Source organism: Azolla caroliniana, unplaced genomic scaffold (genome assembly GCF_043228905.1).
Source record: "Azolla caroliniana isolate FFs.n. ecotype wild unplaced genomic scaffold, voAzoCaro1.0.p SCAF_11, whole genome shotgun sequence".
NCBI classification, from domain to species: domain Eukaryota; kingdom Viridiplantae; phylum Streptophyta; class Polypodiopsida; order Salviniales; family Salviniaceae; genus Azolla; species Azolla caroliniana.
In genome coordinates this window covers 1,045,791-1,069,746 of record NW_028230446.1, presented here as the reverse complement: position 1 = coordinate 1,069,746, position 23,956 = coordinate 1,045,791, and the positions used below count along the sequence as shown (strand labels likewise).

Genomic DNA, 23,956 nt, shown 5'->3' with positions numbered 1-23,956 from the left:
ACATTTGGTTCAATCAATATATAATATAGACGATAGTCATTTTTTGAAATTTCAATCTTTATTTTTTTTTTTCCAACTTATAAATCCAATCCAATCCAACTTTGAGATGATTTACGATACACGTTTGATTGAATCATTCTCGAATGCACGTATGGTACGTATGGTTCATTCTATGCGTATACGGTATATGTATAGGTACAGATAGAAGTACACGTACACGTATATATACAAATAGAAATACACATACATACCTCCCTCCCTCTATGTATACATACACACATACATGCAAACACACAGACAGACATAGAGTTTCTCACATGCGGACAGGGTAATCAAGATGATTCACGCAGTACTGGTACTGAATACTCAGGGCAAACCTCGCCTCACCAAGTTCTATGAACCTCTTGTAAGTCTTCTTGTTCTTCTTGTCCTTGTAGTGCTTTAAGAATCCACATCTCAACGATTGCTTTTGCATGGATCATAGCGTGCAGATAAGCAGCAAGAAGTAATTCGAAGCGTTTATACAGGTATTTTTCTTTCTTTCTTTCTTTATGCAATCTCATTTGGAAAGAGATCCACACTGTTTGCGTATTCTTCAGTTGAAACTTTGGAATTGATTCTATTTTTTTCTGCAATAATCCGAGGTCCAATCGATAGATTCAGCTATTTTGTCCCGAACATTGTCTTATACAGAACTTGTTGAAGGTTTGTCGTTGATGTGCATTAACTTGATTGATGTGTCCTTTTTGTCCCTCTAGATGAGGGGTAGATTTAAGCCTGATGTAAGCATTTTATGTATAGGAGTAAGCCAATGGGCAGATGATTCTCATATTTTATAGCAAATAGTTGCGTCCTATTCATTGATGATGCATAACTTTACAATGAGATTCTTTACGTACATAAATGGTTGGTCTAAGGTTCGGAATAAGCATTAGATTTTTGCATAAGATTATGCCAATGGCCAAAGGATTTAACATTTGCTAGGAAGTAGTTGTCTCCTATTCTTTGATGTGGACATAGCTATGCAATGTTAGTTTTAAGCTAGATGAATGGTTGGTGTAATTTGGGTATAGACCTTAGATTTGTGCGTAAGATTAGGCCAGGGGCCAAATGATTTAGCTTTCTCTAGAGAATATTTGTATCTTATTTCTTGAATGAGACGTAGCTAGTTTTTTGATAGATGGATGGTTGGGATAGTTTTGGTATAAACATTAGATTTGTGCATAAGACTAGGCTGATGGCCAAATGATTTAGCTTTTACTTGGAAGTACTTGTCCCATATTACTTGACGGAGACATATCTTCTCCTGGGAATTAGTTGGACAATCTTTGAGATTTCAGAGGCAAAAAAGTATGATGCATTGTATTTTATAGTTTTTTTGCATAATATATAGCATATATCCTCCTCTTAGGGCTCACATATGGTATCGTGCACAGTTGTGTAGAGTTTGTGTATGGATAAACTATAAAATGTATTTTATAGTTTTTTTGCATAATATATAGCATATATCCTCCTCTTAGGGCTCACATATGGTATCGTGCACAGTTGTGTAGAGTTTGAGCTGAATGTTGATTGTTTCCTCTTTTATATCAGCATTGTCTAGTAGATCAGAGAGCATGTGCAGCTTTCTAGATGCTGATAAGATATTTGGCCCTGTGAGTTTTTAATTTCGATTTGAATATATAATGCAAACCATATTTTATTTCATTTACACATAATAATGCATGATTTCAGGGCTTTTGGATGTTTGACAGGAATCAAAATTGGTCTATAAACATTATGCCACTCTATATTTTGTCTTTATCGTAGACAATGCTGAAAGTGAGCTGGGAATCCTTGACCTAATTCAAGGTATACATCACTCTTCTACTTGTTCTTTTGGTTGAAATGTTTACTAGTTGATGATGTTGTGATGCATAATTAATTCATATAGTGCTTGTGGAGTCATTGGACAAATGCTTCAAAAATGTTTGTGAACTTGATATAGTATTCAATTTCAGTAAGGTATGTCCATCTCATCCCTTAAGATATTACTATGATAAGATCTACGGAGATGCATAGTTCTATTCATATTTTTTTTTCCAATGATGATATTGAAGATTAAGCTTTTCATGAACAGCATGATCCATTAATTATTTTATGTTCATGTTTAGTAGGATGGAATTTATAACATCCTCATTTGAAACATCGGAGCATGATCATTATTAGCTGCCGAGTGAGGAACACGTAGTTCTTGACAAGAAACATGTGTTAACACATAGGGTTATCCGTCCAAAATTAGAGTGAACACAAATATAAGTACTTTAGTTAGATTCGAACTAAATAATTAGCTAGAAGAAAGCTTGAAGGAAACTTAAAGCATTCAATTTTGATCTGGGACTAATAAACTGACTCACAAGCATGGGAATGTACTAGAAACATATAGTTACTTTAAAGATGGGCAGACAATTATTATAATCAGCCCTCTTGCCAACCTATGTAAACCTATTATAAGATGGGAATGCTCTTTATGAGATCAACAGAGACAGCCTCATGCACAACCATCTGCTGCACTGGAAGAAAGGCACCATAGCCTACCGACAGAGACTACAACACCATACACAAACACCACACAACTCGAAGTGGTCCTCTTAGAGGACATCGATGTGAGCCTGACACAAACAACACCCAATCAGTCACTACAGCTTGAAGGCATGCTGGCATTGCCAGCTCAAAGACAACAAAACACACACCAATCTCCCAAGGATGAAGCAACTAGAATATCGACAAAGATACAACGCTGTCAAAGCTCCACACCTGGCACAATAATGACCTAGGTACTTCATCAGATAGCAGCCACTGGAACCACGACAGCCCAGAACAAGGCTACAAACACCCCATCCGTACTCCCAAGTTAACCTGGATGCCATTCAGGACATGCTCAAGGTAACATCCGTACTCTACCAACGCCTGAATGCGCTCTCCTGAGCTAGCATAGAAGACCACAGCCAGGTGCAGACACTAACGAAACATAACACTGACCTTGTTAACCAACAAACAACTGCCCAAGATGAGCTTGCCAAGCAAACTGAAGCATACCGCACTTGCTTGGCTGAGGTAGAAAAATTGCACCGAGAAGGGCAGGTTGTTCGCCAACAATTGGAGGAAACCCTCCACAACACTAGGGAACAAGGGCAAATAGAGGCAAAATAAGCTGCCCTAGTCCACAATGAACTCTCAGCTGCGTTCGTCCAACTGACAAAGGACTCTCGGCAGGGCGAAAAATAGCATGCCGAGGAGATTGCACGATTAAAAACGCAATTGGACGTAAATGCTCTCTCGAATGCAACTCCTCCCCGTTCAAAATTTGTCCAACACCATGATCAATAACGAGAAAGGAATGATCAAGTTGAAAAGAGCACATCTAATCAAGCCCGAAGTTATGGTGGAAGGTTAACACTTGGTGGGGCCCAAACATAAATGTAAACCTCAACCTCAACCTCACAGGCAAAACTCACCTCACACTAGGTTAGAGTCAAACCCACATTCAAGCCCAACTGGTAGTACTCTCACCGCACACAATAAAAGAGCATTTGAGGAATAGTCATATTGAGCAAATAGGTAGAATCAAGACACTACAAACCCAAGCTCAAATCTACCTGCCAATGCTAAGGTGGCCATAGCATTATAGTCTATTCAAACATTAGTCTCTTTGATGGAATGAGAATGGCTGTTGCAAAAGCTCTTCTATCTCAAAACTGATCCCCCACTTTCCAGGATATTGAGATGCCTATGACCATGTGGAACAATTTAAGCAGATTAGTCGAGGATGTGAACCAATCTAAGATGCCACAAGAGTAGCAGCATTCGGGTTAACACTAGATGACCAAGTGGGTATCTGGTTCCAAACCCTACTGGAAGATTGTTGACTGACTTCAGCTATGTCATCGAGAACTTCCTGACAAATTTTGCTTGGAGAGGGAACAAATGGTTCCCCATTGACCAATTATTCTTGCTCAAGCAAGAAGGGAAAGAAACAGTCAGAGATTACATGCGTTGCACCAAAAGTTTGCATAGTCGGTCTGATCCTGGCGCAAGATGTTCAATGATAAACTCATGAGTTGGTTCATCAAGGGGCTTTATGGCCCAACTCTGCAAAATTTCTTAATAGCCTGCATGTGCCGATATTTTATAAAGGCATGCCAAGTGCCAACACAGGCACCTACAAACAAGCTTGAACAACCCGAACCCACACCAAACCCGGTCACTCACCCACAAAAGTTGACAGGCCTGCATGACGTTCGAGGACTCCAAGTGCCAACACAGGCACCTACAAACAAGCTGGAACAACCCGAACCCACACCAAACCCGGTCACTCGCCCACAAAAGTTGACAGGCCGAAGGGGTATGCAACAAGAGAAATGGTCAGAAGGGGTACGCCCATACTTACACCAAAAGAGGCCACAATATTGAAAATGATGCAAAACTTTTGTAATGCTACTTGTAGTAGAACATGCTAGGTCACTACCTAGTACAAGCTGTCCAATCCCACCCCCAATCCTACCTCAACAACCAGCTCTCCTTCGAGTAGGAGCCCAGCGAATTTGCTCAGTTTGTGGGGAGCTCGACCTCCTACAATCACAAGAGCCTATATCCTATGTCGAATATATGGCCGAAGAGGTCTCTCCCACTTTGTCGATTATGAAGGAGATCTGATCCTCGTCTTTGTACTGTGGAATGAGCAAAGAGGTCAACCAATGTGGCACGGAAGCACACCATGGCGGCTTGAATTGTCAAGGCCCGCACATGGTTAGCTAGTGTTTGACGAAGAATGAATATTATAACCAAATGACATATTGACCCTGGTACAACTATAATAAGGTGCCATTACTCACAAGACCTTCGACTTCTTCAGACCAACAAGCCCAAGACCTATTTGCTTGGTTCCAATGCGAAGCCTCATGTTCAGGTTGTGGGAGACAAATTGACACGAAGCTTTTGTCAGTCACACCCTTGACAATAGGGGCAAATGTCAGAGTACATCAAGCTATTCCGAAAAGAAACCAACAATGTTGGATTCTTATTTTGAATCCCAAAAACCTACACCACTTTAGGGTTGTAAGAGTATTTTTAGACAGGGGGAAAAAACCTCCTAAAGAGGGAAAAAATGCCCCTGTAGTCCTAAGTATGTTCACACACATCATTGTCCTAAGTGTGTTCACACATTACTGTCCTAAATATGTTCACACACATCACTATCCTAAGTATGTTCACACATCACTGTCCTAAGTGTGTTCACACACATCACTACCAAAATATGTCAACAAACAAACCAAGCCTAAGCTTTTTGCCAACTCTAAAGCTGGGCCACTATTCCAAGTCAACCTAAAATAATAAATGATGAACACCTCCCAGCCACCAAAACCCTATCATACATAGAGACACCACTAAAAACAATAGATGCCTAACAAACCAAGCCTAAGCTTTTTGCCAACTCTAAAGCTGGGCCACTATTCAAGGTCAACCTAAAATAATAAACGATGAACACCACCCAGCCACCAAAACCCTATCATACATAGAGACACCCCCTAAAGAGGTTAACTTGGCACTCTTGCAACAACTCCTTGCACTAAAAGTAAAAATATCTCTACAATAAGTGTATGGAGCGATGGGGGTCCGTGGAACCCCCAACCATAATTTTAACTACTTATTATCCAAAGAAGTTGAACTCACACAAGAGGTGTTAAAACTGGACCTGCAACTGTTGCACGATGTACTCAAAAGACTTAATGGTTAGCTCTTGGCCGGGTATGGGGAACCGGTTCTCACAAATCCTCTAGCTGCTGAAATAATCAATAAAAAGAACACAATGAAGGTTTCCAAATTGATATGCTCAAACCCCATTTCAAAAGTGATGACACAAGTGTCACCTTGCCTGTCGGCGTAAATAACGTCACAATATCCGCCATAATCAACACTGGTGCAAGGGTCAATGTAATTAGCTGCATTGTTGGCAGGGCAGGCCAGAAATGCTCCTCTCCGATGTTAAGCTACGAATGGCTGATGGGTCAATTAAGCTAACTGAGGGTATGGTGCCTCCCATAAATTCTTGATATATGGAATCGAGTTTTCCATCACCTTCATAGTAACAAGGCCCACTAATCAAGTAGCATATGATTGCCTATTTGGGAGACTCTTCCTTAGAGTAAATAGGTTGGTCATGGACTTCGACAATGACACAATCTACATGAGGAAAAACAATAAGACCTATAGAATTTACTCTACACACAAAAGGTCTAACAAGAAGGAATCCCCCTGATGGACACCCACTAGGCTACCCCTGAATTTGAAACAAACCTCCTTGCATACCACCCCACCAAAGGAAGTAAAATAACAACTATACTTGCGAGGAACCAAGCATTCAACTGTGACCTCGAATGTTGGTTAAGGCTCACAACGATGCTAAGTCCACCATGTCAACATGGTCAAATATGAACTGGATGCACGCCTTACCAACTGCCGACGCAATGTACCCAATCAGGATCCAATGCTGTGATGAAGATGCTCAAACATTGTCTTGTTTTAACCTCACGCCTATACCCACTGTACTGAGAGTTAAGGAAGAAGAGATACTCAATGACCCTATATGCCCAGTCAGCCTAATGGGATCCAATGCTGTGATGAAGATGTCAACATTTTTTTGTCTTAACCTCACGCCTATACCCACTGTACTGAGAGTTGAGGAAGCAGAGATACTCAATGACCCTATATGCCCAGTCAACCTAACAAGATCCAACGCTATGATGAAGATGGTCAAACATTGTCTTGTTTTAACCTCACTCCTATACCTACTGTACTGAGAGTTGAGGAAGAAGAGATACGCAATGACCCTATACACCCAATCAGCCTAAACCTTACAAAGCCAAAATGGCGCACCAAGATACAAGGGTCATCAAATGTGTTAAAAATTCCTAAATGCCATACCAAGACTCTGGGGGACCAAAGCTGCACCAACAACCCTTCACCTCAAAACTTGCGATTCCCCTACACAAGCACCAAAAGTACCAGAGGAAGCAGATTTTCTTGCATATTTCAACAATATGAGCAAGAGTCTCGCTCCTTTGTGTGTTGCGGATCGCAACAAACAACATAATCACTAGGTACAACATGTGACGGTCCTGCAACAGTAAAGAGAATCAACTTGGGAGATAAAGGGAATCAAAAACTAGTGTTTATTGCCATGGACTTCCCCCAAGTAGACAAAGATACCCTAATAAGACTCTCACAAGAATTCAAAGATGTATTCACATGGGGCTACGAAGACATGAAAGGCATGCCTCTAGAGGTAGTATCCCATACTATCCCCATGAGGACAAATGCATGATCAATATGGTGAAGACCCCAACTTGTGAATGCATACTGCATACTGAAATAAAAAAGATGTTATTGGCTAGTATAATATAACCCATCGAACGGACTGCATGGGTCTCACTGCTAGTTGTTGTCCCCTATTGACAATTTCTGACCCTTTCAACTGGTATCAGAGCAGATTTAGGGTTTCAAAACTGCTGCGCAGGTTGTTGTACAACAAAGATTAAGGTTCTGAAATTTTTTGGGCAGAAAATTTAGAGATCAGTTTTTGTGTTCAAAATTACTTATTTTTGCCCAGAATTTCTCTTGTGACGTTTTGGAGCCGTGGTGCAATGTTTATTGAGGTTAGTCTCTGATTTTGGTGCATTTGACCTAAAATTCCAGTAGGTTAACCTCTTCACTGTGCAACTATGGCATCCTCCTCCTCAAATGTGAAGAATCTATTTGAGATTCGACGATTTGAGGGAACGGGTTTTGACTTGTTGAAGGAGAGAATGCATGAATTCTCTTTTGGAAGGATTGTGATAGGGCATTAGAGGCAGAAAAACCAGAGAACATGTAAGAAGATGCATGGCAAATTTTGAACAAAAAGGCTGTCACATGAAAGGGGCAGCATGAGGATTAGGGTGTAGGTCAACTAGAGAGGGAGAGAGTCTCAGTGAGTTTGCCCACTACTCGTGAGACTACTTGGAAAGGTAATTCAGGAACTAGGGAGGGTCCTCGAAAAGTTCCTTGGCAAAGACAATTTAGGGATAAGGGATTACCCCTTCACCTTCAGTTTGATTCATTGGGACTGGTTGTAATCTCATCGAATTCTCGAGGTTTTCGTCAAGCGGGAGAACCTAAACAAAAGATTTCGATAGACGGCCCTAAGGATGTGGTGCATGAAAATCCATATACAGCATTTGAACATGCTTTGACTAGTTTCATGACATCGGTTGCTCTGAAGGAGCAAGTGGGCCCATAACATTGTTGATTGAATGAAAGTGGTAACATGGAATGTGAGAGGGGCATGTTCTCCTCATAAGAAGTATATATTATGGCAAACTTTGTTAAATAAAGAATGGGATGTATTATGTGCAATTGAGCATAAGTGTCATGAGTTTGCAGGATCCACAGTTCATTTGCGTGGATATTCATCATTCTATGCAGGACATCTTAATAATCATTATTCAGGTTTGGTATTAATCGTGCGGGATAAATATTATCCTCAAGTGGTGCATAGTGATCCTTATGGTTGGTTTTTGGTTCTAGAAATCACTTTTTTTGGCGAGGTTGTGTGGGTGGTTGGGATTTATGCCCCTAACCAAGTCACGCAACATATTGCATTATGGGGCGCACTTCGTCAAACCCTATGTGTGGGTCGTCTAGTATTACTTATGGGTGAATTTAACATGTGTGTTGATACATCTCAATCTACGTTTGAACATTCAATCATGGATGATACTGAGCAACTTGCTTGGGATTCATTGGCTATGGAGGTTCTAAAGTTGGATGTTTGGACATGGTTGCATGGGAATGATCCAGGTTTTACTTTCCAATCTGCTCAACATAGACAAACATGGAGTCGGTTAGATAGAATGTATGTGATGCACAATGATTCTTTTTTACCGACATCACTTCGTACGATAGTTTTACAAGATGTAGGAACTTTAGATCACTTCCCTATTTGTTTGGAGGTTTCTGGTCATGCAATTGACATGTATAAGTCTTTACTTGGAAAGCCTCCATTACGCTTTAACTCTTCTCTTTTGCTTCAACCTCACTTTGATTCTCTCATGGAGCAAATTTTGGTAAATTTTTCACAAGAAGTGAATCTTAAAGGAGTTAAAGCATGGGAAATCACATTACGAAACATTAAGATCATTCATCGTATGTATAGAGTAACTAATGCTCAACGAAGAAGAGGTCTTCTTCGACGATTCTCACAAGTTCTCTCTAGGTGTAATGCATTATTAATACATACACCATTAGATGAGGAGCTTTTGGATATCCAAAGTCAATTGCATGTTATTATTTCTCAGTTGCAATGCCAAAGTTATGCAAAGGTGCGACAATTGAGGGATGGGCTCATAGATAATCAATGTCAATCTCATTTGTTTTTCCAAGCGTTACATCCTACTTATACTCGATCTAATGCGGTACATGTGAAGCAAGGGGATGAATGGATAGTGGATCCTACTACAATAATTGACATATGTGTTCATTACTTTAAGGAGTTGATTGGCCCACAATTGTTAATGACAAATGAGGTGAGTAGAGCATGTCATGAGTTTTATGATGTGGTTGGATGTATTGTGCATGACGTCATTAGTCATTAATTGGATGCGGATTTCACTGAGGATGAGGTGGAGAAAGTTTTAAGGCATCTTCCTAGTGGTAAGAGCCCCGATTGGGATGGCTTCTGGATTGCATATTAATTGGAGGAAGTCTAGTCTCATATCATGTACTGAAAGGGATTTGGAATGTTTAGGATGGCAAGGATTCGTGGTCAAGAAAGGCTCTATTTTTCGACACTTGGGCTATCCATTAGGAATGAAGGTTACAAATGGTCAATTGATTGAATGGATGTCTAGTAAGTTGAGGGATAAGTTCATGTATTGGAAGTCACAATCTTGGCCATTTCATGTACACTTGAAGGTTGTACAATGTATTATGGAACCCATGATATTATATTACTTGCCATTGTTGCCATGGACAAAGAAGGCTTTGCATTCTATTTTTCAACCTCTTCGATATTTGTTGTGGAAGAAGAGGGATAAGATGGGAATCACTTGGGTTGCATGGAATCATCTAGCAACCCCTAACCGCTTGGGGGGAGCTGGAATATTGAACTTATCTAAGCATATGATGGCTCACAGATTTTCATTATTATAAGATATGTGTTCAAACTCACAACCATGGATATCTATTGTTCGATATTTCATTGAGAACAAGGGTTTAAAACATGGGAGGACAACGATTAAGCCTTCATGGTGGCAATTATTGAATGGATGTATTTCACGTAGGATTCTGGGCTCTACATGTGTTCAACACTTGGTTACCTCATGGCAAGAAGCACTCTTGTTATGTGTATGGAAACCATCATCTAGTAGAGAGCATTGTAATTCTTTGCAAAAAGAGTTGCTTGTGTCTTCTCGGTTGATATGTTGGCCAGGAAAGGAGAGATTGCGCTCTCAATTTAATCGTTTGTTTCGTTTGGGGTTCAAAGAGGTGGGAGATATAGTTGAGGCTCCATCTCAAAGAATTTTGGAGTTTGCTGAAGCGCGACAATTATTAGGCATTCCGCCTAATTATGTGTTTATTTGACAACAACTGCAAAATATTCCATTGATGCAAGGTCACTTACCTCTACAAACAGGAGAACAATCGTGGCTTGATTGGTGTTTAAAGGGTCAAACATCATTGTTACAAGTGACTACTAATCTTTTGTATCATTGCTCTGTTGAGTCTCTTGGATGGTTATCATCTAAGGCCGAAGAAGAATGGAGATTACACAAATCTGATCATGGGTGGTGGCAAATCTTACAACGTAGTTGGCATTCTAAATTGCCACTTGTAGCAAAGGTCTTCATTTGGAGAGTTTTGATTGGAGGATTGCCTTTGGGATTAGCTCTAAAGTGTTGTGGATTAGTAACGGGTAATTGTTGCTTTTGCACTGTTCAAATGGAAGATAGTACTCATCGATTTATACAATGTCCAATTGCTTGTCAGATTTGGAGTTACATTTCTTATATTTGGCAAGTTTTATAACGATGTCATTTGACACCTAGAAAATGGGTGTTTGCACAATTTACACAGGTTGACCCAAAATCAAAGAAGGGAGTACTAATGTGTCAATTTTCTTTATTGGAGCAAGTGGAAATTCTTTCTTCCGTGGAGTGTTCGTCTTGCCTATTGACAATTCAACATGTTCCACTACCCATGCAGTGTAGTTAGTGGGTGACCATATTCCATTGTCACACCCATTATAAGTAGTGTTTTTTACACACATTTATTAATATAATTGTGTTTTCATGAAAAAAAAAACAAAGGGAGAGATAGATAGATAGATAGATAGATTATATTATCGTCTTTGGAGGTCAAATATGACCTATGAGACCAAAAATATTACATTTCACGTGATGCGTGTGAAGGTGAGTAGCGACTCTTGATGTTCAAGAACTTTACCAATGAATGTTGCAATCGAGAGTGCACATCATGGTTGTGAGAGAAATTCGTGCAAGGATTGGGCTCGATCGAAGAAATGTGGAAAGCATGGTCGAATATGATCAAAGGTAGAGCATTGTATCAAAGTGTGATACTCAGACTCTCGAACTTGTTTAGGGCAAAGTGTGCATAGTCGGCCACTCTCATCACTTGTGCCCCAACGCCCCGTCTCACATCTCAATGCATGCGAGCTAAGTCGCATGGAAGCAATGGTTCGAATGGCAGATATTGGGATGGGCTCTAACATGTATCGATGTGTACGGCTTCCCCGTTCCGCAAGAATATGGTTTTGTAGTTAGGTGCAACATTTGTAGTATAATGTGTGAAGTGTGAGCCACCACATTTGTCCCATGTCATGATACATTGGCGTTGCAAAAAGGCCTCATTTACAGAGGAATCTAGTGACGCATCATGAAGCAAGTGTCTTGCATCCCATCTACCAAACCATTTTTCTAAATCTTGCATCCAACCGGAACACAAAATTTTGCTTTTATGCGTCTTTTGGATCTTTTTGCTTGCTTCCCATGCAATTCTAGGAAGTCGATGTGAGGGGCTTTTTTGAACCATAAGCATGTATTTAACAACCCTTTCCATGGCCATGATCTCAATGGGAAGCGATCCCGTCTCAAGGAGGAGGGTGTAGGGCGTTTGTTTCTTAACTTGTAGAAACTTTGTAAGAAAATGTTTTTGGACATTTTCAAACTCTTTCCACGTAGATTTAGGAATACCACCACCCCATAGAGAAGAACCGGGGTCACAAAAGTGTCAAAAAGATATTTCTTGGGGACCCAACACTTAATATCTCCAAGATTGCATGTGTTCTCAAATGCATAACATGCTTGCTTACCCACCTCTAAGCGATTGGTCGAAAAACATTTTTTCTTACATTTCTTGGTGCATTTCCATGATGTGCGGTTGGTCGAAAAACATTTGTTTGTACAAGAGAAAATGACATTCTTAAAAGCTTCCCATTTGCATTCTAGTGTGGCACCATGTTGTGTCTTTGTCATTTGTAACATATCCCCAACCATCTTGGAATACATGAGCGCCTGCTTAAGATTCATGCTCAAGTGCGTTTGTTTACTATCTTCAATGACCTTCTCGCAATCAAACCTATGCATACATTTGAGATCAATACATAAATTCCTATGATCGGATTCCGGTGTCCATTCCCCCAATGAGAATTTATGTATATGATCCAAAATACCTTCGGAAAGTAGCACATAGTTAATCACACTATTTCCATTGTGTTTTCTACATGTAAAGCCGTTAGTATTGGGCCATAATGAAACACCATTTGCAATAAGCAATTTGGTACTATTGCACATTTGTAGGAGTAGTTTCCCAAATTGGTCTGGATCTTTTTCATCGCTAGAAGATCGACTATACATTTGCATATCCTCTTGCATCCTTGAGATATGTGGCATGAAATATTCTTGTGAATCAAGTTGGATACTTCTTGTACGAGCATTCATGTCACCAAAGACAATAACTTCCCCTTTGGATTTGAGATAAGCAATATCATCTTCTAGATTTGCAAAAGGTTGATCTTTATCCAAACAAGCATAGAAGTTAGAATCTTGATGAGGAATGTAACATCCAACGACAAAAGTGGGTAAATCATTAGGTGTTTCTATTTTGAGCCATATATAGCATTTATGTTCATCATTTTTTACGATTGACACATATTTCTCTATTTCCTTCTTAATGTTTTTTCCTTCTTAATCAAACATGCCACCCCTCCTTGTCCTCTTCTTTGTCTTGGATTTCTCCCATATCAAAGAGTGTACATTATAGTTTCCTAAACCTTGAATCCTTTGAGTATCATGCTCCCATGTTTCAACAAGAAGTGTGATATCCGAGTCATCGATGAACTCCTCTATGCCGAATCCCGCATTCCATGGGTATCCATTGCAATTCCAAAAACATAGTCGTAAAAGACGTGGTTTAGTCTCATATAGAGAGAGAGAGAGAGAGAGAGAGAGAGAGAGAGAGATGCACGCTGTCTTGGGTATGAAGACTGTACCACTTTTTTGGTTTTTAGATATTATGTATAAACAAGTCGAATATGTGCTACGAGTGCGTTCACACCTGTGCACTAATAAAAGGCAGGATGGCCCTTTATTCCCAACAACCTCCCACCTAAAGGCAATATGCCGTGAGAATAAAAAAGGAAAAAAGAAAGTCAGCTAAGTCCAAGTATGTACAAAGCTGAACTACATACATCTATCCAACTCCCATCATCTATCGGAAATGAGCAAATCGCTCAGTGGGAAGACCCTTCTTGAGAAGATTTGCAGGATTATTATTTGTATGTACTTTGACAAGCTCAATGTTCTTGCCAGCCATCACTCTATTGCTACACCTAAAACCCTGAGTGTTTCTCAGCCTTATTGACAATTTCTGACCCTTTCAACTGGTATCAGAGCAGATTTAGGGTTTCAGAACTGCTGCACAGGTTGTTGTACAGTAAAGATTAAGGTTCTGAAATTCTTTGGGCAGAAAATTTAGAGATCTGTTTTTGTGCCCAAAATTACTTATTTTTCCCCAGAATTTCTCTTGTGATGTTTTGGAGCCCAGGAGTTCTCTTTTTGAAGGATTGTGACAGGGCATTGGATGCAGAAAAACCAGAGAACATGTAGGAAGATGTATGGCGAATTTTGAACAAAAAGGCTGTCACATGAAGGGGCAGCACGAGGATTAGGGTTTAGGTCAACCAGAGATGGAGAGAGTCTGAGAGAGAGAGAGAGAGAGAGAGAGAGGGATGCACGCTGTCTTGGGTACGAAGAGTGTACCACTTTTTTGGTTTTTAGATATTATGTATATACAAGTCAAAAATGTGCTACGAGTACGTTCACACTCGTGCACAATGGCCCTTTATTCCCAACATCACATATATTAAGATGGCTATTTCCGATGAGATTTGGTGGATCTCAAAGGCTTGGTATCTACTTCTGAACTATTTGCTAAGCTGAAGGCTACATATGAAAACACTACGCATGTTCATCAAGTACATTTGATGCGAAAGCTTGTTGGCTTGCAACTGGATGAGTCTCAAGAATGGCTCCTTTTGATGACAAGCTCAGAGCCATTTTCTTGCTTATGACACTACTCGACTCATGGGAGATATTATGACTCCAACTTGACCTTTGATGGTGTTAGGGTTTCCATACGCAATGAAGAGATCAAGAGAAAAGTAAGTGGAGAAGGTGGTAGCTCAGCCAACATGGTTAGAGGTAGGACAGATAAGAGAAGTAACTATGTATACAGGAACAAAAGTAGACGCAAGGAAAGGGGAAATAGCAGCAAAGGTAAAAGCAATGATGTAACATTATCAATGTTGCAGGAAAGGCCACAAGAAACTTGATTGCCACTATTACAAAGTAGAACTCGAAAGAAAGAAGAATTCTAGAGATAAGAAAAAGGACAAGATTGATGCACATGACAGCCAAAAGGACAAAGAGAAGGCCAATTTGGCCTCTAATGTAATCGTAGAGGAGCTGTTAGATGTTGAGGACATTTTATGTGCTACTTTTTTAGCTGATGAGACCTATGCATACATATGCATATGATGCATATGTATGCTATGGGTGGAGCAGAACTTTGTATCCTGATTCTATGGGGTGGAGCAGAATAGACTTTCTTTTCTTCTGTTCAGCATAGTATGGAAAGGGACATTGTTCAGATTTAACGTAAAGAATGACTAGAACATGATCCTCCTCCCAACTATATGAATTATGATTAGCCGTCCTTTAATAAAAAAGAATACAATCTTCCAAAACCCACAAAACCATTGAATAATTAGATGAATAGAGACTAGTAAAAAATGCATGAGAGGGCTTATAAAAGCCATGTAAAAATGAGCAAAACCAATAGAAAATATAATATCTTGGATATCACTAAAATTATGAAAAGCTAGTATATCCTCAAATAAGGTTGATATATGCCGTTATGTACTACCATTCAATCATTGGATGAGAAAAGACAAGTGAAAAATGAATGAAAGAGCTTATAAAGAGCATGTGAAAATGAACAAAGCTAAACATTGTAGTATTGCGAATGTCACTAAAATGGCGAGAAGTTAGTGTCTCAATAAAAAGTTTGATATGCTCCATTGTGTATGTTTACGTTCTCTTTTCAGTTTTGTTGTTTTTTTGCATGTAAATGAGTATTTTGGCCTCAAGCTGATTAGTTTTTCAATGTCATGTGTATTTTGGAGGTGCATACTATTTTAGATGAGATCATTGTTGGAGGTCAAGTAGTGGAAACCAATCCCATCGAAGTCATCAAGGCAGCAGAAGAAGTTTTTAAGTAATACTACCCTCCTAGTTTTTCACAATTTTGTTGATTGTTCATTTTTTAGCGATTTTGATGAGAAAGAACAAGTGAACAAAATGAATCAAGGGTTGTTAACCCTGCAAGAATAGCCCTGACTTGTATTCTCGAATATTGCAAAATTTGCTTTTTAAATATCTTAGAATATGGCATTTATGCTGTTTTACAGGCAAGAGAGATTTTCTGACATGATTGCAATTGCCCTCAAATCAACTGGTAAAAGGTAGTCATGTCGGCAAAGACCTTTTGTAGGAAACTAGAGGTTTTCATCGTCAAGAAGGGTTGTTTGTGCTAAACTTGCTGTTTTACTGAAATGGATATGTATTCATTGTTATAACAGACCTATCTTTTCAATAATCACACCTTGAATTTTAATTCCACTAAATGCAAATTTTTGGAATTTTTGTTGGAATGCAGTGTAGTGTTTCTTTGATATTCCATTTCATTAAGATTTTGTTTCCTCAACGAGAAACACAGGGCATTCTTTTGTGCATCAAATAGCTGGTTATTGAACAACAGGGTAATATGCTATTGTTGCATTATTTGGGAAAAGGTTCATTGAATGGAAATCAGCCACGCTTGGATGGAAAATCCTTGTAGATGTCCTTATATTGATAAATGAGGAGAAATATTGACCAATTTTCTTTAGAATTGCTTGATGGATGTTAAGCCTAAAAAATCAGATTGACCCCTTGTGTTTTGTTCGAGGATGGTTTTTGCACTAATTGATATATGTTACTACTATCTTATTTAAAGAATAAGCATGAGTTGGACGAACTTACTCTTCATAGAATCTCCTCTTGCTCTAATAAACAAAATTACCATATCAAAACCCCAACTTTTGTAGGTATGCCTTAACTCCACTTGTCTATATAAAAAATGTACTCACTATCTTATTGTCAAATAACAACACGACAAATGCGATCAAATATGAAAAGAGTAATCTCAAATTTGATTGGCAATTAGATGACATGTGACGGTGTCAACTTTCTTTAAATCAAAGCATGCAACAAAAACAATAAGCTTTCTTTGAATCAAAGTATGCAACAAAAACAATTGAAGTCCATTCCTATTTTGATTTAGCTCTAAAGTTCAAATCAACACTACCTAAAATATCCTTTTTAGAAATTGTAACTTAGAATGTGAACTACCCTTTCTACCATGGTTGCATCTTTGCATAATGTTGCTTGCTAGATCAATTATGAAGAGTTAAGATATAATTATACAAGGACTAAGTATAAAGCAAACGAAAATGTATGTGTAATATGTGTGTGAGATGAGAGAGAGATGGAAAAGGCACAAGGTTTACCAGAGACAATATGTTAGGCAAGTGGTAGATGATTGTACAATGATAAAGTTAGAAATCAACTATACAGTGTTATTAGAATATATTAGACAAGTGATAACTCGACTAATCAACTATAAATTAAAGATAATTAACATTGGTTTAAAACGGGAGGTGTGACTTTTATGTAAAGTATCCACTTTGTTCAATAAATCACATGGAATTTGGTCCTAGTCTACTTCCACAATGCTAGTAGCAAATCTGTGCTCTACACCTTTAGGATGAACAATGGAGTCCACGCCATCTGATCACTACTTAGAACAATAATTGCGCATAAATGAAACCTCTCTTTCGGTATGTAGATTACAACGTGTTCACCTTAGGTGTGAGTTCTTTCACTAAGAAATCATTGGTCAATTAGAACTCCTACTAAACATCCATTTCAAGTGAGATTCATTAGTATTGAGACCATGGAAAAGAATGTAAAGGAGCACCTTCAACTTCAAAACAATGGGAATTCTCACCTTCAAAGTTAGCAAAGATACAAAGAACGTTCACATGTGTGTCGTTTTTTGTTTTTAAAATAATGACACAGTAGGTGTGGAAGTGTGGGGTTTAAGTAATTGGCATAATGGCTTAGGCCATATTTATAACTAGGAGTTGTGCTCTTTTGGAGATGGGCACAAAAGAAGGTAAGGATTGGATACATAAAGAAGAAAAAGAAAAATGGGAATTCTCACCTTTAGAGTTGGCAAAGCTACAAAGAACGTTCACATGTGTGTCGTTTTTTGTTTTTAAAATAATGTGTTGAGAATCAAGCTCAACTTGGTCTAGTGTGTGAACTCACCTTGAGAGTGAATAGACACTCCAATGGTCAAGAGTCACCATTGTGTCACCACTTTGTATTCTAGCATTTAGCATGAGTCATAGAATCATATTCTATGACACATAACTTATGAGCTTTCACATTCCCCATGCTCAATGAGTCTTGTAGTTAATGAAGAGAGAGGGTGACAATATAAAGCACCCTCCTCCCACCTTGTATAATGTCGAGTCTTTCTCCTTTGTAAATATACTTTACCTTGCGTATTCTCTGTGTCTTACTCCTTGTCTCTTTCTCTCTCTCTCTCTCTCTCTCTCACACACACACACACACACACTCTCTCTCTCTCTCTCTCTCTCTCATACACACACACAGGTCATATCTATTCTGTTGCACAGAATCCATCTCTTGATTCTTTACATGGTATCAGAGCAACTTGGTAGCTCGATCTAGCCCATCCGCGTGCGTTGTGTCCTATGCTGACGACCAAGAACCGGCTCATCGCTATCGTAGCTTCGCTACATAGCTCGCATTCAAAGAGAGAAGAAGAAGAAGAAGAATAATCGACATAATGAATACTCAAATAGGGAGCGCTCTCCCTACCGAGAAGTTGGATCGAAACAACTTCGCATCTTGGGAGTACAAGATGCACCAATACCTTGTCAGACAAGGCTATTGGAGCTACATCAAAGGAGCGCACGAAGACCGACCTGTCGACACGGCTCCCGGATACGTGACATGGGATCAAGCCGCAAGCCGTGTGATGTATTGCTTGACGACATGTGTTCACGATCACATGCTCGGCTACATTCGTGAAGCCAAGATGTCGAAGGAGGCATGGGAAAATCTACGAAAGATTTTCGCGGCGAACACAACCGCAAGAGGCTTCAACTCCACCAAGTGTTGAACAACATTCAACAAAGGGACATGTCCATCACGACATACACCTTGAAGATCAAGGAGCTTTGCGACTCGCTTGGCTCGATAAGCGTAAATATCGATGATGATGAGATGGTGCAAATATGCCTCAACGGCCTCCCACCACGATTCGGCGCGATGCGAACCGTCGTTCTAGCAAGGGAAAAATCTCCCTCCTTCTTCGAGCTCCAATCAATGCTCTTGGTCGAAGAAAACCACGTACATACAAGGAGGAATGAGTTGGAAGGCCACATGCTCTAGATGCACCTGAACGGATGAAGAGGACGTGGATGAGCGAGAGGCTGATTTAGCCAAGGACAAGGCGGACGAGGTCCGACCTATGACAACAACTCCCAATTTCGACCGCAAAACGGAAGCCAACGAGGAACCTTTGCAAGAAGGGGGAGCTTCCACTCCGGCCAGAGTTGTCAAAACACAACCAAATGCGGATATTGCGGAAAGCTCGGCCACCACGAAGAAGAGTGACGAAAGAAGATGCGCGAATCGGCTTCCACAAGCCGACAACTCACGAATTACGCGCACAATTTTGACTACGAAGAGTATAGCGGAATGTATGGGCACAACTCTGACTACGAAGATCGTGGCGGAATGTATGCACACAACTCCGACCGTGGCGGAATGTTCATGATGAAACATAGAGCAAACTCTATGTCGGCCTCTACCTCAACTAGTGCCCTCAATCTGGAGGACGTATGGTTTGTTGACTCTGGAGCCTCAAACCATATGACATCTCATAAAGAATGGTTTCTAGAACTTCGAGAGCCGGAGCGACCCAGTTATGTCGAAACCGAAGATGACACTACGCACCCGATTCGGCACATCGGCAATTTTCCGTTCGGTGAAAGAGGTAAGCAAACATACATTAAAAATGTCTTGCATGTTCCCACCATCAGGAAGAACTTGGTCTCGGTCGGCCAAATGATTGAGCAAGGGACGTAAGTACGATTCGACCAAGAAGGGTGTTTCATCGAAAAAGAGGGCCGAATCATCGCGCGCGGAAGAAGAGAGGGTCGGATGTTCATTCTCGATTCACACGAGATGAAATCCGCATGTTCGCAAAAAGAACGAAAGCCGACTCCGACATACAGCTATGGCATAAGCGAATCGGCCACATCAATCTCAACAAACTCAAAGCAATGAAATCGAAAGGAGTCGTCATTGGACTCCCAACATTCAAAGAGAAGGAGATTGAAGGTGTATGCGAAGCGTGCTAATTCGGCAAGCAACACCAACACCCATTCCCGAAAGAGCGGAACGTGAGCAAAGGTCTACTCGACGTAGTCCATTCCAACATAAGGGGACCGGCACAGACAACTACATTCGGCTGATGCAGATATTGCGTGCTATTCATTGACGATTTCTCTATGCACACTTGGATCTACCTGATGCGGGAAAAGAGCGAAGTGTTCGGACACTTCCAAAGGTTTAAAAACGAAGTTGAAAAAGCCACTGGTCGTCATGTATGATGCCTTCGATCGGATCTCGGCAAGGAGTACTTCTCGGACGATTTCACGGCGTATCTCCGAAAGGAAGGAATTCGGCGAGAATTCCCTTGCTGACACACTCCACAACAAAACGGAGTAGCTGAGTGTAAAAATCGGCACATCCTCGAAGTAGCGCGGGCCATGATGAACAAGAAGCATATGCTCAAGTCATATTGGGCCGCAGTTGCAAATACGGCCATCTACCTAATGAACCGATGCACAACATCCGGAGTGCATGAGGCCATTCCGCACGAAAAATACTTCCGAAAGAAGTCGGACTTATCGCACACCCAAATATTCGGCACGATTGCATACGTGCACATCCCCGACGAGAAGCGTCAAAAGCTTGACCCAAAGTTGGAGAAATGTATCCTCATAGGATACTCACTGGAGCAAAAGTGGTACAAGTGCTACAACCCCTCAACTCGAAAATCTCGAGTAAGTTGAGACGTCGTTTTTGACGAGTCCGTATCTTGGTACGCACCAGAGACAACTTCGACTCCGACTCCGCTCGACTCGGAATCCGCCGAACAAGAGATAGAGGATGAATATCGTCTTACACGCATGTTCGAAGAAAGTCCGATCACGACCTGATTGAGCGGACCACAAGAGCCTTTGAGCGATCAAAGCACATCACGGCCTAGCCCAAAGATGGACAAAGGCAAGGCGAAAATGTCAGAATATGAAGACGATCGCTTCGACGACGATGAGTTGACTCACTCACTTGACAATGAGTTCGGCAGCTTCGATGTACCAATCGGAGCTACGAATGCCCTCATCTCTGCAAATGAAAAGCTCCGTCGCTCCACCTGTGAAAAGAATCCGGTCAGCCGATTCGGCTATAACGACTACATTGTTGTAAAACAACGCTCAGATTCACCTTCACCGTTCGGCCACAACCGAGAAATCGCGAATCAATGCAGCAGAAAATAGGAAACGCAGAGAAAGACACGATAACACAGGGATTAACGTGGAAAACCCTATACGGGAAAAACCACGGGAGTGCAAGACTCCAAACCAAAACTATGCACAGAGCAATATACAATGGCGAGCTGCAAGGCGACGACCTTGAGCTTGCTATCCTCGCCACAGGCGGCGGTATTACACAGAGGCAACGACCTCTTCGTCTCTCTCCCTCTCACTCTCTCTCTGCTGCTCACTTAGCTCACTCTAAGTGAAAAAACAGGAAATGAGTAACAGACTTACAGCAGCACACAAACAGTTTGCCCTAAGTCATATTTATACACATATGACTTTCAGGCTATTTACAAATATAGCCATGAGGGCCCTTGGCAAACATATTCACAAATATGTCCCCGCATCCGGATCTCTCTCCGGGTACATACATCATCCGGCTCCGTAGCCGGGGTCTTCGTCATCCGGTTCCGTAGCCGGGTCTTCGTCATCCGGCTCCGTAGCCGGGTCTTCGTCATCCGGCTCCGTAGCCGGGTCTTCGTCATCCGGCTCCGTAGCCGGGTCTTCATCATCCGGCTCCGTAGCCGGGTCTTCGTCATCCGGCTCCGTAACCGCAACCAGGCTTGCCGTCATTCATCTCCGGACATCCCATCCGGAGGGACCGCAAATCCCAACAAACTCCCCCTTCACTTCGGCATGGGATGTCTCTCCAATCCGATCCTCTTCCGGCATGCTTCCAGCTTGTCGGGTGTAAGTACCTTAGTCAGCATATCCGACCCGTTCTCGTCCGTGTGGATCTTCGTCAGCACGAACTCCTTGTCTTCTATCCTTTCCCGGATCCAGTGGTATCTACGCTGGATGTGCTTCGTCCGGGAGTGATAGGCCGCATTCTTCGCAAGGTGGATGGCACTCTGACTGTCGCAGTAGAGTCGGTACTCCTCCTGCCGGATACCGAGCTCTCTAATGAAGTCCTTCATCCATATTATTTCCTTGCCGGCTTCAACAGCCGCCATGTACTCCGCCTCCGTGGTTGACAGTGCAACCGTCTTCTGCAGCCTCGACTGCCATGAAATAGCTCCCCCTGCATACGTCATCACATACCCTGATGTGGACCGGCTGGTATCTGCATCAGCCGACATATCCGAATCGGTAAATCCATCGAGTTCGGGCTTACCGGAGCCGAATCGGAGGCACATGTTTGCCGTGCCCTTCAAGTATCGGAGTATCCATTTGACCGCGTTGTCGTGCCTTTCGGCTCCGGATCGTTGCGTGAGTCGGGTGGGAACCACAGAGGTCTTGGACTAGGAGAAAGAAGTTCGTGAGATAGAGATTAATTATGAGTAAATAGCAAAGAGAAAGATAAGAAACTCGTGAATCACACGAGTATACTATATTAATTGGTACTTAGGGTGTTAAGAGAGAAGTAGATGTATAAATCGTGAATCCCACGAATAATTTTTGTATTGATTAATACGTAATCCAAATAATCAACAACAACTACAATGTGCTCCCCATCCTTATATAGTGATGGGAGAGACTAAGCATAGCTACATGTTTTTTACAAAAAGTGTTCATGTCCACTAAATGTGCATGTGATGCTTTTTTTTTTTTTTATTTCCTAAGTATAGGGCTCATGCACGCTAGATGTGCATGAGTTATTTTTAGTGTCTCGCGTTTTTCTTTTTCATATATAAAAAAAAATACACGATTTACCTTTTAATAAAGGTATGCATAAATAAAGGTCTTATACGTATTAAATCTATATTTAAAACACTTAAGATAAGTTAATGTAATGGTAAGGTTGGGGTTCGTCAACGTGGAGGTGCAGAGTTCGAATCACGCCCTGCGCAGTAGTGAGTATTTCCTGTTTTTTTTTTTACATTTATGTCTCTTCCTTGCCGGTATGCCGTTTTCTTCCTTGCCGGTATGCCGTTTTTCCTCCTTGCCGGTATGCCGTTTTCCTCCTTGTCGGTATGCCGTTTTCTTCCTTGCCGGTATGCCGTTTTCCTCCTTGTCGGTATGCCGTTTTCTTCCGGTTCTCACCGAGCACTCCATTCTCTATCCGGAGGGACAAAAATATAATTTCCACATAGTGTGCAACCTACACTACGACACTCGCCCCCTCCAAACCCGCACATCCTCCGGTATGTGCCGAAGTTCTTGTTTCTTCGTATCCGTCTTCATCCGAAGCTTCCTCCGATTCTCCCCTTATGTCGACTATGAGTTGTAATCCACTTTCTTCGCTTCCCGCATCATTGTGGTCTTCGTCCGATTGCTCCTCGTTGTCGGCCTCGACTTGGATCACATAAGGTTTGTCGTCGGTCCGCTTCTTGAAAATCTTCACCCGCTTCCCGGCTATAGGCACTCGTAGTATTGTTCCATCCAACTCGGACAGTCGGTACGTCCCGTTGTCGAAGACCTTCCGAACCTCGTACGGCCCGAACCACCTTTTCGCGAATTTCCGCATCGTTGTATGTTGATGGTCCAAGCTACTATCATAGACGATCACCCAATCTCCTTCTTCAATCCTCCTCGGTCGTAGTCGGTGCTTTGTGTCGAACCGGCTTTTGTTCCGGAACCGTGCTTCTTGTTGTCGGCGTGACGCTTCCGCTACAT

The 23,956-nt window shown here is 41.2% G+C and overlaps 1 protein-coding gene across 1 annotated transcript; it reads left to right on the top strand.

Moving 5' to 3' along the window:
• Window positions 1–276: 276 nt before the first annotated feature.
• Window positions 277–16,279, top strand: LOC147857532 (Clathrin adaptor complex small chain family protein). Its single transcript, XM_087327975.1, has 7 exons — window positions 277–406; window positions 485–527; window positions 1,594–1,655; window positions 1,755–1,851; window positions 1,934–2,004; window positions 15,779–15,870; window positions 16,064–16,279. The coding sequence occupies exons 1-7, from the start codon at window positions 338–340 to the stop codon at window positions 16,119–16,121; spliced, it is 492 nt and encodes a 163-aa protein (XP_087184101.1). The 5' UTR covers window positions 277–337; the 3' UTR covers window positions 16,122–16,279.
• The last annotated feature ends 7,677 nt before the right edge of the window (window positions 16,280–23,956 follow it).

Excerpts from the sequence above, each read along its gene's own strand:
- LOC147857532 (XM_087327975.1), top strand. The coding sequence starts at position 338 with ATGATTCACGCAGTACTGGTACTGAATACTCAGGGCAAACCTCGCCTC. Across the intron at positions 407-484 it reads CCAAGTTCTATGAACCTCTT|CGTGCAGATAAGCAGCAAGA; the intron begins GTAAGTCTTCTT and ends CATGGATCATAG. Across the intron at positions 1,656-1,754 it reads CTGATAAGATATTTGGCCCT|GAATCAAAATTGGTCTATAA; the intron begins GTGAGTTTTTAA and ends GATGTTTGACAG.